Source organism: Asterias rubens, chromosome 7 (genome assembly GCF_902459465.1).
Source record: "Asterias rubens chromosome 7, eAstRub1.3, whole genome shotgun sequence".
Lineage (NCBI taxonomy): Eukaryota > Metazoa > Echinodermata > Asteroidea > Forcipulatida > Asteriidae > Asterias > Asterias rubens.
In genome coordinates this window covers 18,126,825-18,140,141 of record NC_047068.1, presented here as the reverse complement: position 1 = coordinate 18,140,141, position 13,317 = coordinate 18,126,825, and the positions used below count along the sequence as shown (strand labels likewise).

Sequence of the window (13,317 nt, the reverse complement as noted above, 5' to 3'; positions counted from 1 at the left end):
ATGACTAATTCATGGTAAATTTCTCAGTGTCACAAAGTCTTGGAAATTCTGAATTTTGAGGTTTCTGTAGTCCCCCCCCCCCCCCCCCTTCCCAAAATTGAGTATTTTGCTCAAGAACACAAGTGCCACGACCGGGACTCAAACCCATGCATTTTGAAATTAGGCCCAAGCAGATTAAAAATCCAATTTGTCAAAGCACAAATTATTTATGAATACTGGCAGTTGTTTATGTAGCTCTCACGACCAAAAAAACAAAACTTCTGTATAATGTTTACATGCCAGTTTGGGTTCAGGTATAAAAGTTGAATAATTCTTTTTCTACTCGACCATTCTATAAAATTCGGTCTAACTGTGTCTCATGTAACAATTCAAACCACCAAACTCTGAAACATCCCTTTGCTGACGGCTCTGTTCTATAAGGGAAATGAAAATCACAATTTAATTAAAGTTAAGGCAATGAGAAAATTTGGTTTTCTTCCTCTTGATATCCACCAGTTCAATAAACGTTTTCAAAATCGCTTAGCAGACAATCTGTGTATCTGGGCCCAATTTCACAAAGCCTGTAAGCACAAAAAGCACAGACAAATATTGCTTAGCACAAGCTGGTTACCAGCCAACCTATCAAGTGTACATTGTTTTGACTGATGCCGCACCCATTCTTTGCTTAGCATAGAAATGTGCTCAGCAGTATTTACTGCTTAACATGAAATTGGGCCTGGATTAATTGGTGTACCACCAATGAGTCATACTAAGATAGATGGTTAACTGGTGACCCCTCCTTCATTGCTCAACGAAGCAAGTCTCGTTAATTTTGCTGAGCAAACTAAGCTGGCCCCCATTCCTGTATACTCCGATAACGTTTGACAAGGGTGGAGACAAAAAATACCCTTTTGTTATTAATATTAATATATATTAATGTAAATATTTACAGAATTTTTTTGGGTAGATGTCAATGCTTATTATACCAGGATGATTTTTCTGTTATGTAAGTCAAGTCTGATATTGCGTGTGTGTTATATTATTATTATTATTATTGTTTTTTTTGTTTTTTTGAGGGAAGCTATTGTATTAGTTTACCTCAGAATTCAGTAACTCCTGACTACATTGCATAATTTCATAAAGCCTGTGTAAGCACAAAAATGTGCTTAGCACCAACACATTTTGCTTAGCAAAAATCGCTGACCAGCACAACACCGTATATTTACCAGTGCTGCGACTGGTATTACAGTCATTTCTTTCTTAGCCAAGAAATTTGCTAAGCAGAATGTTCTGCTTAATGGCTATATGAAATTTGAACCTGATCCAAAACAAATTTGACTATCAAGGTGTCATTTTTAAAGAAGGGGGGAAGTGGTCAAATGAGTGTTTCATTTTGATGTTATGTTGTGATTCTATATCGCAGTTTAACTGTCTTTTAAATAAAATAAATATGCACCGCTTAAGTTCTTCTCGCTTCTTGTCACTTTACAATTGCTGCATCTTTCAGACCCCCCCCCCCCCCCCACCTAAAAAAACAAAAGAATTAAAAAGATGGAGTTGATTTTTTTTTGTCCGTCGACTTCTATTTAAAGAATTAAAAGATGCAGCATTGTTGTTTAAAGTTGCCGGAATCAAACGCAGCGCTTCAAGTAACGAAAGAGTTTAAATTCGGGTAAACAATAATTTCAATGATTATATTTCACTGCCATTTACCCCCCTCAAGTTACACCCCTTCTTGTGAATGGAACAGTCTTTCACTCATGAGTGGTGACAGAAACATGTTCATCTTTTGATTAACTTTCTTAAGTTTGTAAGAAGAAGAAAACAAAGCATTTTCAGACGAGATTTTGTGGGGAAACAGAATTATTTTTTACTCAGTGGATTGTGTTTATTCCCTCATGCGTGTTAGAAGACATAGTGTTATATATAATGTGATCGTTAGACTCTAATTATTATTATTATCTATAAGAAAAAAATGAAATAAAATTGTACAGAAACGCTGATAAAAATATAAAATGTTTGACTGGTTTCTTTCTTGTTTATAGCACTCCAATCTAATGCTTAAAGGCAGTGGACACTATTTGTAGATGTCAAAGACCAGTCTTCTCACTTGGTGTATCTCAACATATGCATAAAATAACAAACCTGTGAAAATTTGAGCTCAATTGGTCATCAAAGTTGCGAGAGAATGATGGGAAAAAAAACGCCCTTGTTGCATAATGTTGCACAAGTTGTGTGCTTTCAGATGCTTGATTTGGAGACATCAAAATCAAGTTCTGAGGTCTCAAAATCAAATTCAAATATTTTTGTTAGAATTTACTTCTTTCTCAAAAACCAAGTTACTTCAGAGGGAGCGGTTTTTATACTATCAACGGCTCTCCATTACTCGTCACCAAGTAAGGTCTTTTTGCTAATAATTATTTTGAGTAATTAACAATAGTGTCCAGTGCCTTTAATATTTGAGGACGTCATGAAGGAGTCACTCCATATACAACGTCTTCAGCTTGGTGCAAGACTAAGAACTGCGATTCTATGTGGTGGAAATTCGAAAATATTTCAGAAAATCTATTAAAGCAATCGCACAACATCGGTAAACGGTATTGTCCAAAGGCCCACACTTAGTGTATCACAACTTATACATAAAAATATTAAACCTGTGAAAATTTAGGCTCAATCGTTCATCGGAGTCAGGAGAAAATAACGGGAAAATCCACCCTTGTTTCCACCCGTTTCGCCGTGTCATGACATGTGTTTAACATAAATCTTTTATTCTCGATATCGAGAATTGATAATTGTTTTAATGTTTTCTCAAAAAGTAACGCATTTCATGGAATAATATTTCAAGGGAAGTCTTTCACCATTACCTTCTGTAAACCCTGTAAGTTATTTGTAAATCTGTTAACTTTAAATTTTTGTTCTGTTCAGAAAGTGTCCAATGGCTTTAAGAACTTATTATGATAACGATTTTCCTAAAATTCCCCCTCCCCCGCCGAAAAATTAATGAAAATAAATAAATAAAAGCATAATAATGAAATAATATGTTGGACCCAACCCTTCTGATTTGTTTAGTTTTTGGCCTAAGTTTTTATAAATTTCTAGTCTTACTTGTGGTATTTTGACCTAATAACAAATATTTAAAAAACTACACCCACCCCTTTCAATTCTTTTACTTTTTGGCCTAAATTTGCTTAAATTCTGAACTTCCCCTTCTTTTATCTCATTTAGTTTTGTCCCAATTTAAATACAAATGCTGCACCCAATCCTTGTTATTTATTTAACCTTCATTAAATATTTTTTTCTGGACTAACCTAACCCCTTTATTTTGCCAAATTTTTATAAAAATACGGAACCCACCCCTTGTGGATTTTGTTTTACTTTGTGGCCTTAATTTGATCAAATTTTGGAAATTACTCCTGACTTTTGATCTCATTTTAATAAAATGCTCAACCCACTCCTTATGATTTTTTAAGCAAAAATTCAATAAAATGCTGGTTTGCCTCGTAATTGTTTCACTTGTTGACGGAAATGCTGGTCTTACCCCTTGTTAAATAATAGCAAAAGGTAATCGGCAGTTGCCTGAACACCTAATTAAGGCTTTGATTTCATAATCGTGATCACATTTAATATTCACATTTTATATGGGACTGTCCGCCATTTCATTTAAAGGCACTAGACACTACTGGTAATTATTGAAACTAATTGTTAGCATAAAAACTTACTTGGTTACGAGCAATGGAGAGCTGTTGATAGTATAAAACATTGTGAGAAACGGCTCCCTCTAAAGTAACATAGTTTTTAAAATAAAGGTAATTTCTCAATCAAAGACTTCAGGCTTGAATCCTTTTGTTATGCATCTGATTATTTCTTGCAGATTCTATGAATAATTTGAGCCCAAATATTTACGGGTTTGTTATTTTATGAGAATACGGGTCTTTGACAATTACCAAAGGTGTCCAGTGCATTTAAGGAGGCAAATGTGCAAGTTGTTACATAAGGAAAACCCAAAATAAATGACACAAATCAGAGCAAGATTGACGTGCAAAAGATTTAATTTAATTTGAGCAAATAACATAATATACCAGGTGCAAAATGATTACACTTTAAGTGCTTTTTTAAAAGCTTTTCATGATGTGAAAAATAAGAAGTAAGTAAACTTTCGGGTACAACAATGTATTGTTATTATTATTTTTTTCATTATTTTTTTATGACATATCGCCCAACTCACAAGTCTGGAATCGACAGCCATTTTCAAGGAGAGTGCTACACTTAGACTGCTCGGTCAGGACACACCAAATCTCTTTTGTGTGAGTGTCGGCTCTGAAGGGAGCCGGTGTGGTCTCGGCGTTTCAAACAGTATACTCTGCTGGACTTCTGAAGAAAAGCTCTACTCATGAAGACAAGCAGAGTACTTTGTTTGAACATTAAAAACCACACCGGGTCTTTTCAGAGCCAACACTCCTACAAAAGAGATTTAATACATGGTTGTAACTGCAAGTTTACAACAATTTTTTTAGTTACTTCTTGATTACACTTTAAGTGCCAAGAAAAAATATAACGTGCTTTACAAACTGCACAATCTTACATTCTAACATACATATTCAGGTGCAAAGAACCAAGAAAAATTATCCTAAATAAATTAATTTTTTTCTTCATAAATTTTTAAATAGTTTTAGTTATTCAACATGATATATAATCAACGAACAATTTATCTGCATATAATTTCTGTATAAAAACATTTGATGCTGTATATATTATAAAAGCTTATTACTATTTACTATGTATACTTTAAACTCTATCCCCTCAATACATGTATACAGAGTTCATTTAAATGGACAAATATGCTGCAAGGTGTCCCCCCCCCCTCTTTCTCTGGTATTGCCACTCTTAAAGATAGGTGAATTACGTACCCTCAGTAAGTGCAACCAATCCCATAGCAAACTTACAAAACAATACTATTTGCTTACATGTAGCCTGGTCCAAGGCTGCCTACCCCACCCGAGGTTGGCTGAAGGCATTACGAATTTCCCTAGCCAGCTGGTGTCCAGGCTACTACCCACTGATTCAAAGTTCCTCATTAGTAGGCTGTCTGAACAGACAATATTTTACATTGATGGAAATGTAGTGCAGTTTGTACATGATGCATGGTTTGTGGTTAACACAGATACACAAGTCTGCTAAAAGAAATTATGCCTGTCCCTATTCACATTGAGGTTACCTTGGACTGGGTGGATAATCCCTTTTCAACTTCCCCAAACTAAGGCCGTGTCCGAAACGGCGACTTCGGCTACAGCTACGGCTAGATCGCGCGCGTCTGCCTATTCTTCAACACTGGTAGGCACGCTGATCTAGACGTAGCTGTAGCTGAAGTCGTCGTTTCGGACACAGCCTACATGTAACAGTGTTTTATACAAGGGTGTTGTGAGTGCTCAAGCTTATACATTGGTGTAACCACAAGCCAGGCACGCATCACAAGCAAAAACTGCACACTCTCGTAAAGAGCATTGTCTTAGGCCACTTATAGATTCCCCCTCCCAAGGGCACTGGGTATGAGTTCCTTATTCAGTTTTCTGAACTACATGTAACAAGACTTTATATAATACTTAATGCCTGCCTCGCATGTGGTAATAAAAGCAAGGCTACTGTGCACTGGGTGGGAGTACTTATTTGACTTTCCGAACTGAGAAGGCTGTTGCAATGTGCAGTTTGTATACATGATGCCTCCCTGCCTGCCTGGCTAGCGGTTACACCAATAAAGAAACAAGGCTACTGTGTACTGGTTGGGAGTTCCTTATTCAACATTAAGGGTGATGCGAGTGTGCCAGATTGTGTAATGGTGTAACCATAAGCCAGGCATGCATCACATGGACAAACTGTAGACTGTTGGAAAGAGGATTGCTTAAGGCCTCCTAGCCCAGAACAAGGAATCCTATATTCGCCCGTACCATTTAGCTCACGCCAAGGCTGCAGTGCACTGGGTAGAAGTTCCTTACTCAGCTTTCCAAACTAATGATGTCTGACTGGCTTATGTTCACACCAATAAAGAAACCAGAGGCTACTAGGCACTGGGTGGGAGTTACATTTTGTACTTATTCAACTTTACCAGCTGATAATATTTTTAAGAAGGCTGTCGCCATATGCAGTTTGAGACATGATGTCGACCAGGGCCCAACTTCATAGAGCTGCTAAGCACGAAAATCTGCTTAGCATGGAAATTTCTTCCATGATAAAAGCAGGATTACAACCAAATTTCCATTTTGTTGCATTTCCTATAGTTACTGGTTTTCAGCCGTTGTATGCTTATCTTGAAAATCACGTAGAAATTACAATGTAGGTTGGGAAATCCTGTTTTTATCAAGGCAAACATTTCATGCTAAGCAAATTCTTGTACTTAGCAGCTCTATGAAATTGTACCCTGTTTTTTTGCACCTATATAGACAAGCCTTGGACATGGCATCACCATTTGATAAAAAGATACATTGATGAACTAAACATTTTTTTTACACTTCCATCCAGAATCTTACACTTCCAATGAAAAATACCATCGTCATTCGTCATGAGTTATTCATCGAATCACTACTTTCACCGTTCCCAATGTCCATATACATGTAGCTCTAAGGAAAAAAATAAAAACACATAAGTTTATATTAAATGAGTTTTTCCAAAGTAATAATTAAAAAATAAAATTGAAGTCTTATAGCGCATGTATCTAACAACAAGGTACATGTACTCAAGGCGGTTAGTATACATTTCTACAGAATAGGTTGTTGAAGTTATGAATGTTGAGACTCAATTATGTAGCACCTTATACATGTTCATGTTATAAGGGTTTACAAGGTGCTACAGTGCATTCAGCAGCCACAGCCAGTAACACCAGGGCGAACCCCTTCTCTTTTCATATTTAATGCACTTCTTTTACATGCTTTACACACCACACTGGACCAACAGCTTTACGTCCCACCTGTATGACAAGCAATGGTTAAGTGTCTTGCTTAAGGACACAAGTGTCACAACTGGGACTCACACCAACACTCTGCTGATCAGAAACACCAGAGTTTGAAGTCGGTGCTCTTAACCGCTCGGCCACTACACTATTTTAGCCAGTACAACTTATTTCCGTGACATTGTTTTACTCATTTCTCAACGAACTACAGCACCTCAGCAGGTAATATTTTCAGGGAAGCTTTCTACTATTATAATCTTCAAACTGTGTAAGTTTAGTGTAAATCTGTGGACATTGTGTTTTGTTTTTCAAAAAGTACCCAATCCTTGAACAGCTTGATAGAATTAGGCTCTGAGAAGCGGCAGCCATTTAAAAAAACATGTCTGTTTCCAGAGGAATTTTACTCACACTGTGCATGCTGTACATGTGCATCTCTTCCGGTACTAAGTCTTAATCAACATCTAAGAGGCTCGGATCACCATGGAATAAATCTTCAGCATCGAACTTGCACAGTCCTCTAATATACTTCACACTATCCCCTGAAACAAAAAGAAATGGGAAATTGTATAATATCAGAAGCTCTCCATTGTCCATAGTTTTTATGCTAAAATATATTTTGAGTAATTACCGAACCTTTAAGCATTATGTGTCTTTGGCAATCTCCCTTTATTTGGGGCCACGTCATATGAATTGGACAGAGCACACAGATTACAAAATATGTTCCACAGTCTTGAGAGAACACATTACCCCATTAATTAGGGAACTTCATTGGCTACTGATTAGAGAACGAGTCCATTTTGAATTTTGCTCTTCTTGTTTTTAAATGCTTGTACAAAACTTCTCTTCAATATATCTCCACTTTACTGTCACATTACACTCCTCCAAGATTTCTTCGGTCCACACTTGACATCACTTGCTTGAAGTTCCCTGAACAAACAGTTGTAGGCCAAAAAGCTTTCATCAGTGCAGCTGGGCCAATGCTTTTTGCACATTCTCCCTACTGCCATTAGGGAATCAGTTACTCTGTCTAAATTTCATAAAGTTCTAAAGACTGACCTTTTTGTCATGTTGCTCCTAAAGTGCATTATGATCTTGATTGAATAGCGCCTTATAAATTTTAACTGTTATGTAATGGGCCCTTTTCATGAAATATGTAAATTGTACATAGCGCGTGCGCACTAACAGTTTGGTTGGCAAATGAGGGAACATCGCGCTGTTTTGTACACGACTAATGGTGGCGTGACGCATACGCCATTGTGCGTCTGCTTAATGCACAACTCTATGGCATTTGCCAACCAATAGGGTCTGTACGCATGCGTGAATGTACTTAGCATATTTCATGAAAAGGGTCCATTGTTATGCCTCAATGACAAATGGCCCTTGCATGCTGTACCATGCATTTAGGAATACCTATCTACAAACTATCTACAATCTATTATCTACAATTTACCTAGCTGCTTTCCTTGGAGAATTCTTGAGAAAACCGTGTCCTCGCTGGGTGGATTAACGGCCACCGCAAAGAAAAGATTCTCAACTTGGGGTAGATCTGGCATCTCAAACACCTCCACAGAAACGACGCCATAGCTAGCTAGGGAGAGTATATGACTAAAACCCACCACACCTGTAGAGGAAGAAACACATTGGATCATGATTCATAAATACCCGGGACAGTTTATCCATTCTGATTGGTCTAGAGGGCATCACGTGGGGGCGCTTAAACTGATGATTGTAAACACAGTAAAATGTGTTTAAACATAGGCGGGACGGGGGAGCATATCGAGTGACTTCATTTTACGCGTAATTTAATACACTGGTACTCAATTTAAAATAAAAAACTATTCGCACACGCCCATACGCACAACCCTTGAGCGTCAATGCAATCTTGACCCTTCCCGTAGGGGAGAGAGCCTAGACAGAAATTGTTACAGATTTTCCAATTTTATCACACGTTTTAACTAAAGGGCATTTATGAAGGGAAATAAAATAGTAGTGACTCAGCTTAAACGTCCGTTTAAACCTTGCAGGGTCGTGGCCGTTTGATAAAGGCCCCTTTATTGCCCAACCACAACCCTGCTGGTTTTAAACGGATGTTTAAGAGTCACTACTCTTTTATTCCCTTAGAGATTATCTAGTAAACTTGTTGGGGTGTGTAAAGCTACTCAGTACCCATGTTAATTTGAAGGTTGTCAGGTTGGCGTATCTTTCCAAACCTCTGGGACCCCAGATGGAATCACATCGGGGTACTATATGAATTAAGTTTTCAGTTCCTACCTAATTGCATGACTGGGATTTCCCTGGATAATTCTCAGGGGTTTTTCCTCCCACATCTAAAAGTTAAACTTCCTTCCTTGTTTTCTCTCCATTGGGTTCTTGGCTAGTATTCATAGAACTAAGATAGTATGAGGTTCGTTCCACTATTGCCTCCATAAGCTGATAGTGTAACAAACCTCATAGTTTTTAAAGTACTAGGCTAGTACAATCTGGGGTTTTCCTCCCACATCTAAAACTGAAACTTCCTTCCTTGCCTTCTCTCTCCATTGGATTCTTTGCTAGTACAGTGATTAAGTTTGCTTTTCCAAGAGTCTTTGACTTCACAACCAAAATGAAGGGGTTTGAGAGATCAAAATGTTACACTACCTTCAAGTCTGAATAGTTCCAGCTGCTCGAATTCACTGACAATAACAAGGTACAGGTCTGGACCCACATGGAATGCATCCACATCCACTGCACCAGTGAAATCTATCGACTCAAAAAGCACGAATGATCCGCTCGAATTTGACCAGTGGTACACCTAAAACATGGGAAAATAGGCAAACTTAAAATAAGAAAATATTTAACCTTTTTAAATGGGGCCTAAAATATTTTGCCTTTACCTTAATTGGCTGCTACTATCTTTTCATATCTTTTGAATGTTCTTAGTCATTGTTTGTAAAATTTTTGTGTCTGAGAGATTGGCTGTTGCCAGCTTTGCGTTTATATCCCCTAAAGGGAGTTTGCCGAGTTCCCTTGTCGGGAAGAACATAAAGACAAGACAGACAGACGGACAGACAATGTAAAAGTATCAAAAGTATGGTAGAATGTAAATTACTTATGGCATCCACAGCAATTGCTGTGGTGCTCTGTGCTTTTGTTGTGGTGACCTTTGCAAAGTTCAAATACAAATTTTAAACTTTTCTCTATGAAGTGCCCCTTACCAGAGGAAATTTGCTGAGCCCCTTCAAGAGGCCTGCATATAAATTCGCTTTACATTAGCGCCCCTGGTAATTTGGGATAATAACATTCTTGTTATCACTCTCAGCTCCCTGTGGAGTATACAGCCCTGGGCTGCCATGGCGTTCCAAAGGTTTTTTCAAACACAACCTTTTTTCCTCGCAGGTACCCATTTCTACCCGTGGGTGAAGAGAAACAGTTGTATTGAAGTGTCTTGCATTTAAGGCCTGCTATTGGCGTAAAATATTGTGTATTTCTATAGGAGAGTTCAGAGGAAAGTGATGGACCCATTTCACTACGGGCAGCGCACTTGCACGCGCAACTCCTGTCCGCCAGTTTGGGTGTCAAACGTGCACAAAAAGATGGTACAAATGTTTACGCACCTCCCAACAATACACATCTACCATTTCTGCCTTTGTATGGGAGTCCTTTTGTGCACGTTTTGACACAAAAAATGGCGGAAAGGAGACGTGCGTATATGTGTGCTGCGCGTTGCGCAATGAGTCTTTAGACTGATGTCTAACTTACTGTGACTGGAACATTGTAGGATATTTTATTGTTGGCTAATCGCTGGGCGTGGTTGGCAAATATCACTCCCACGTTGCCCTGGTGATTGTAGACCTCTACTGATGCTGCGTAGCTGGTGGGTACATACTGATGAAGGTCAAACAGGCCGCTCTGAATCAAAGATTACAAACAAGTTCTGATCAATCGTACGGTGGCCAAGCGATTTAAAATTCAAGTTCTGGTGGTTAAGTCATCATGGTGTGGGTTTAGGTCCCAGTCATGACAATTGTGTCCTAGAGCAAGATGCTTTACCATAATTGCTTCTCTTCACCCAGGGGTACAAAAGGGTACCTGTGAACATGTGAAGGTAGAGTTTGATACTGTGTTTAAAAAAACCTTTGGATTGCCTGCCAGCCTAGTGCTGTAAAAATCTTCACAATCGTATCTACAATCTTACCACTTCTGTGGTGAATGGGCCATACTATGCCAGAGGGATTCAAACCCAGAACCCAGGTTTTCTAGAGCAGTTGTCTTATACCACTAGACCATCACTGCAGGACTTGTAATCACAAGGTTGTAGGTTCGAATTTCACAAAGACTAGAATATGTATTTTTGTCTAGTTACTTATTCACAATATCTTGATTTGTGCAATTCATAATCATAGATGTTAAACCAAAGTCGGGAGAGATTGGCTGTTGCCTGCTTGGCATTTATATGTTTGGGCCTTTTGTGTCGATCATACATAAAAATAATAGTCTCTCAAGGATTAAAAAAAAGGAAATCAAGGGAAACCGATAAACTCAGAGCAATAACCTCTTTGTAGACTTTTTAATTGTAAATGGATTTCAGTCGAATCTGGCAGCCTTTTTGTTAAAACCATAAAGCTATATATATTGACTAGAGCGCAACTTGCTCTGCGTTTTGAAGCCACCCTGGGCGCAGACATGTTTGATGTGTTGCGTGAATACGGAATTTTAAGAGAACACACATTGCCGCGATTATTTTACATTCGGCGTGTGCGCTTAAGTACGTAACTGTCCCCTCGCGTACGTCCGCGATACGAATACCGTTACTTCGACTTGATTGCTGTACTTAAAAAAGTAAAGGCGCCTTTTAATCATGACGCACATGACGCTCGCAGTTTGTGCGCTGACCAGCAGATTGTGCGTTCACATTAACTGAAATGTTTTGCTTCGATGGCACATAAAAAAGAACAAATGCACTATCATGCAAATAGCCGTACAATTGCTGTACAAAATTTCAAGCTTTTGTATTGGTTTGTACATAAACATGGATGCGCCCACACAGCTTCAAAACCTTAGTTAGTACGTGTATAACGTGGTGTTAGCTCTCTAGTCTATATATATAGCTCTATGGTTAAAACAAACTGTTTCTGGCAGCAATGATCTCCAAATGGTTAAAGACATTGGACGCTGTTGGTAATTGTCAAAGACCAGTCTTCTCACTTGGTGTATCTCAACATATGCATGAAATAACAAACCTGTGAAAATTTGAGCTTAATTGGTCGTCGAAGTTGCGAGATAATAATGAAAGAAAAAACACCCTTGTCACACAAAGTTGTGTGCGTTTAGATGGTTGATTTCGAGACCTCAAGTTCTAAACTTGAGGTCTCGAAATCAAATTCGTGGAAAATCACTTCTTTCTCGAAAACTACGCCACTTCAGAGGGAGCCGTTTCTCACAATGTTTTATACTATCAACCTCTCCCCATTACTTGTTACCAAGTGAGGTTTTATGCTGATAATTATTTTGAGTAATTACCAATAGTGTCCACTGCCTTTAAGGAATAGACAAATTCAAAGCTACATACATTGCATGTCAGTCTTACCTGATGGTTGTAGATAAAGATGGGACTTTGGTCCGGATCGATTGCAGCAAACACAAGGAACGTATCATTCTCAATGTGAACAAACTCAACGGAAGTAGCTCCTAGAAAAAGAGTTAAGGAGAGGTATGGACCCACTTTTGGCTGAGAATTCTTTTGTAGACAGATAATGGTGCGCTAAAAACAACTGTATCAAGCGCCATGTTTTAGCAGCAGGTACCGCAAATGATTTAATACATAGATGTTAAATTTGCATCGGGGATAAAGAATAATTATTTTCTTTAACAATAATTCTAACTGCCTCGAGCTACTGGGCAATCTCGGTGGTCTGGTATGACACTGCCCTAGAATTGCAAAGGTCGTGGGTTTGAATCCCACCTGAGTAATATGCCTGTGATTTTTTTCACAAAACTCGGGAAAGTACCGAGTATACAGTGCTAACACACATTATACATGTATATTTGTTCTTACCTCCAAGGGTAAAGTTTTGTACTCCATGGAAGAGACCGTCGTTTCCCTGTAGATATAGGTAGGATTCAGTGGTGGTTCTAGCATTAGCCTGAACGAGGTAGAGCTTGGTCCCGATATGCGTTGTATCAATCTCTCTGGTCTCCATGGCATCCAATTGCTGTAGCTCTACAAACTGACTGCCGTCGTAGTAAAAGATCCCATTCGTCACATTGGATTCTGTGAAAAAATGCATTAAAGACAAAGTATACCTTTGTTTTTTTTTTAACCATTCGATTGTTTTAATTCTACATAAATGTAGATGTACACAATAAAACTGAAAATTTCATTTCAAAAGGTGGTCGCATTTTTTTTAGATTGACGAAAA

The 13,317-nt window shown here is 38.3% G+C and overlaps 1 protein-coding gene across 2 annotated transcripts in view; it reads right to left on the bottom strand.

Moving 5' to 3' along the window:
• Positions 1–5,369: 5,369 nt before the first annotated feature.
• LOC117292210 overlaps positions 5,370–13,317 on the bottom strand; it is a 41,249-nt gene continuing 33,301 nt past the window's right edge. The window contains exons 39-45 of one of the 2 annotated variants that reach the window (XM_033774173.1): positions 12,954–13,169; positions 12,486–12,586; positions 10,658–10,807; positions 9,557–9,710; positions 8,370–8,540; positions 7,328–7,458; positions 5,370–6,590 (exon numbers count right to left, since the gene is read on the bottom strand). In XM_033774173.1, coding sequence (XP_033630064.1) covers positions 7,370–7,458; positions 8,370–8,540; positions 9,557–9,710; positions 10,658–10,807; positions 12,486–12,586; positions 12,954–13,169 — 881 coding nt within the window. In that variant the 3' untranslated portion in view covers positions 5,370–6,590; positions 7,328–7,369. Of the gene's footprint in view, positions 6,591–7,327; positions 7,459–8,369; positions 8,541–9,556; positions 9,711–10,657; positions 10,808–12,485; positions 12,587–12,953; positions 13,170–13,317 lie in introns of those variants that run through there. The other variant, XM_033774175.1, reaches the window with a different exon arrangement.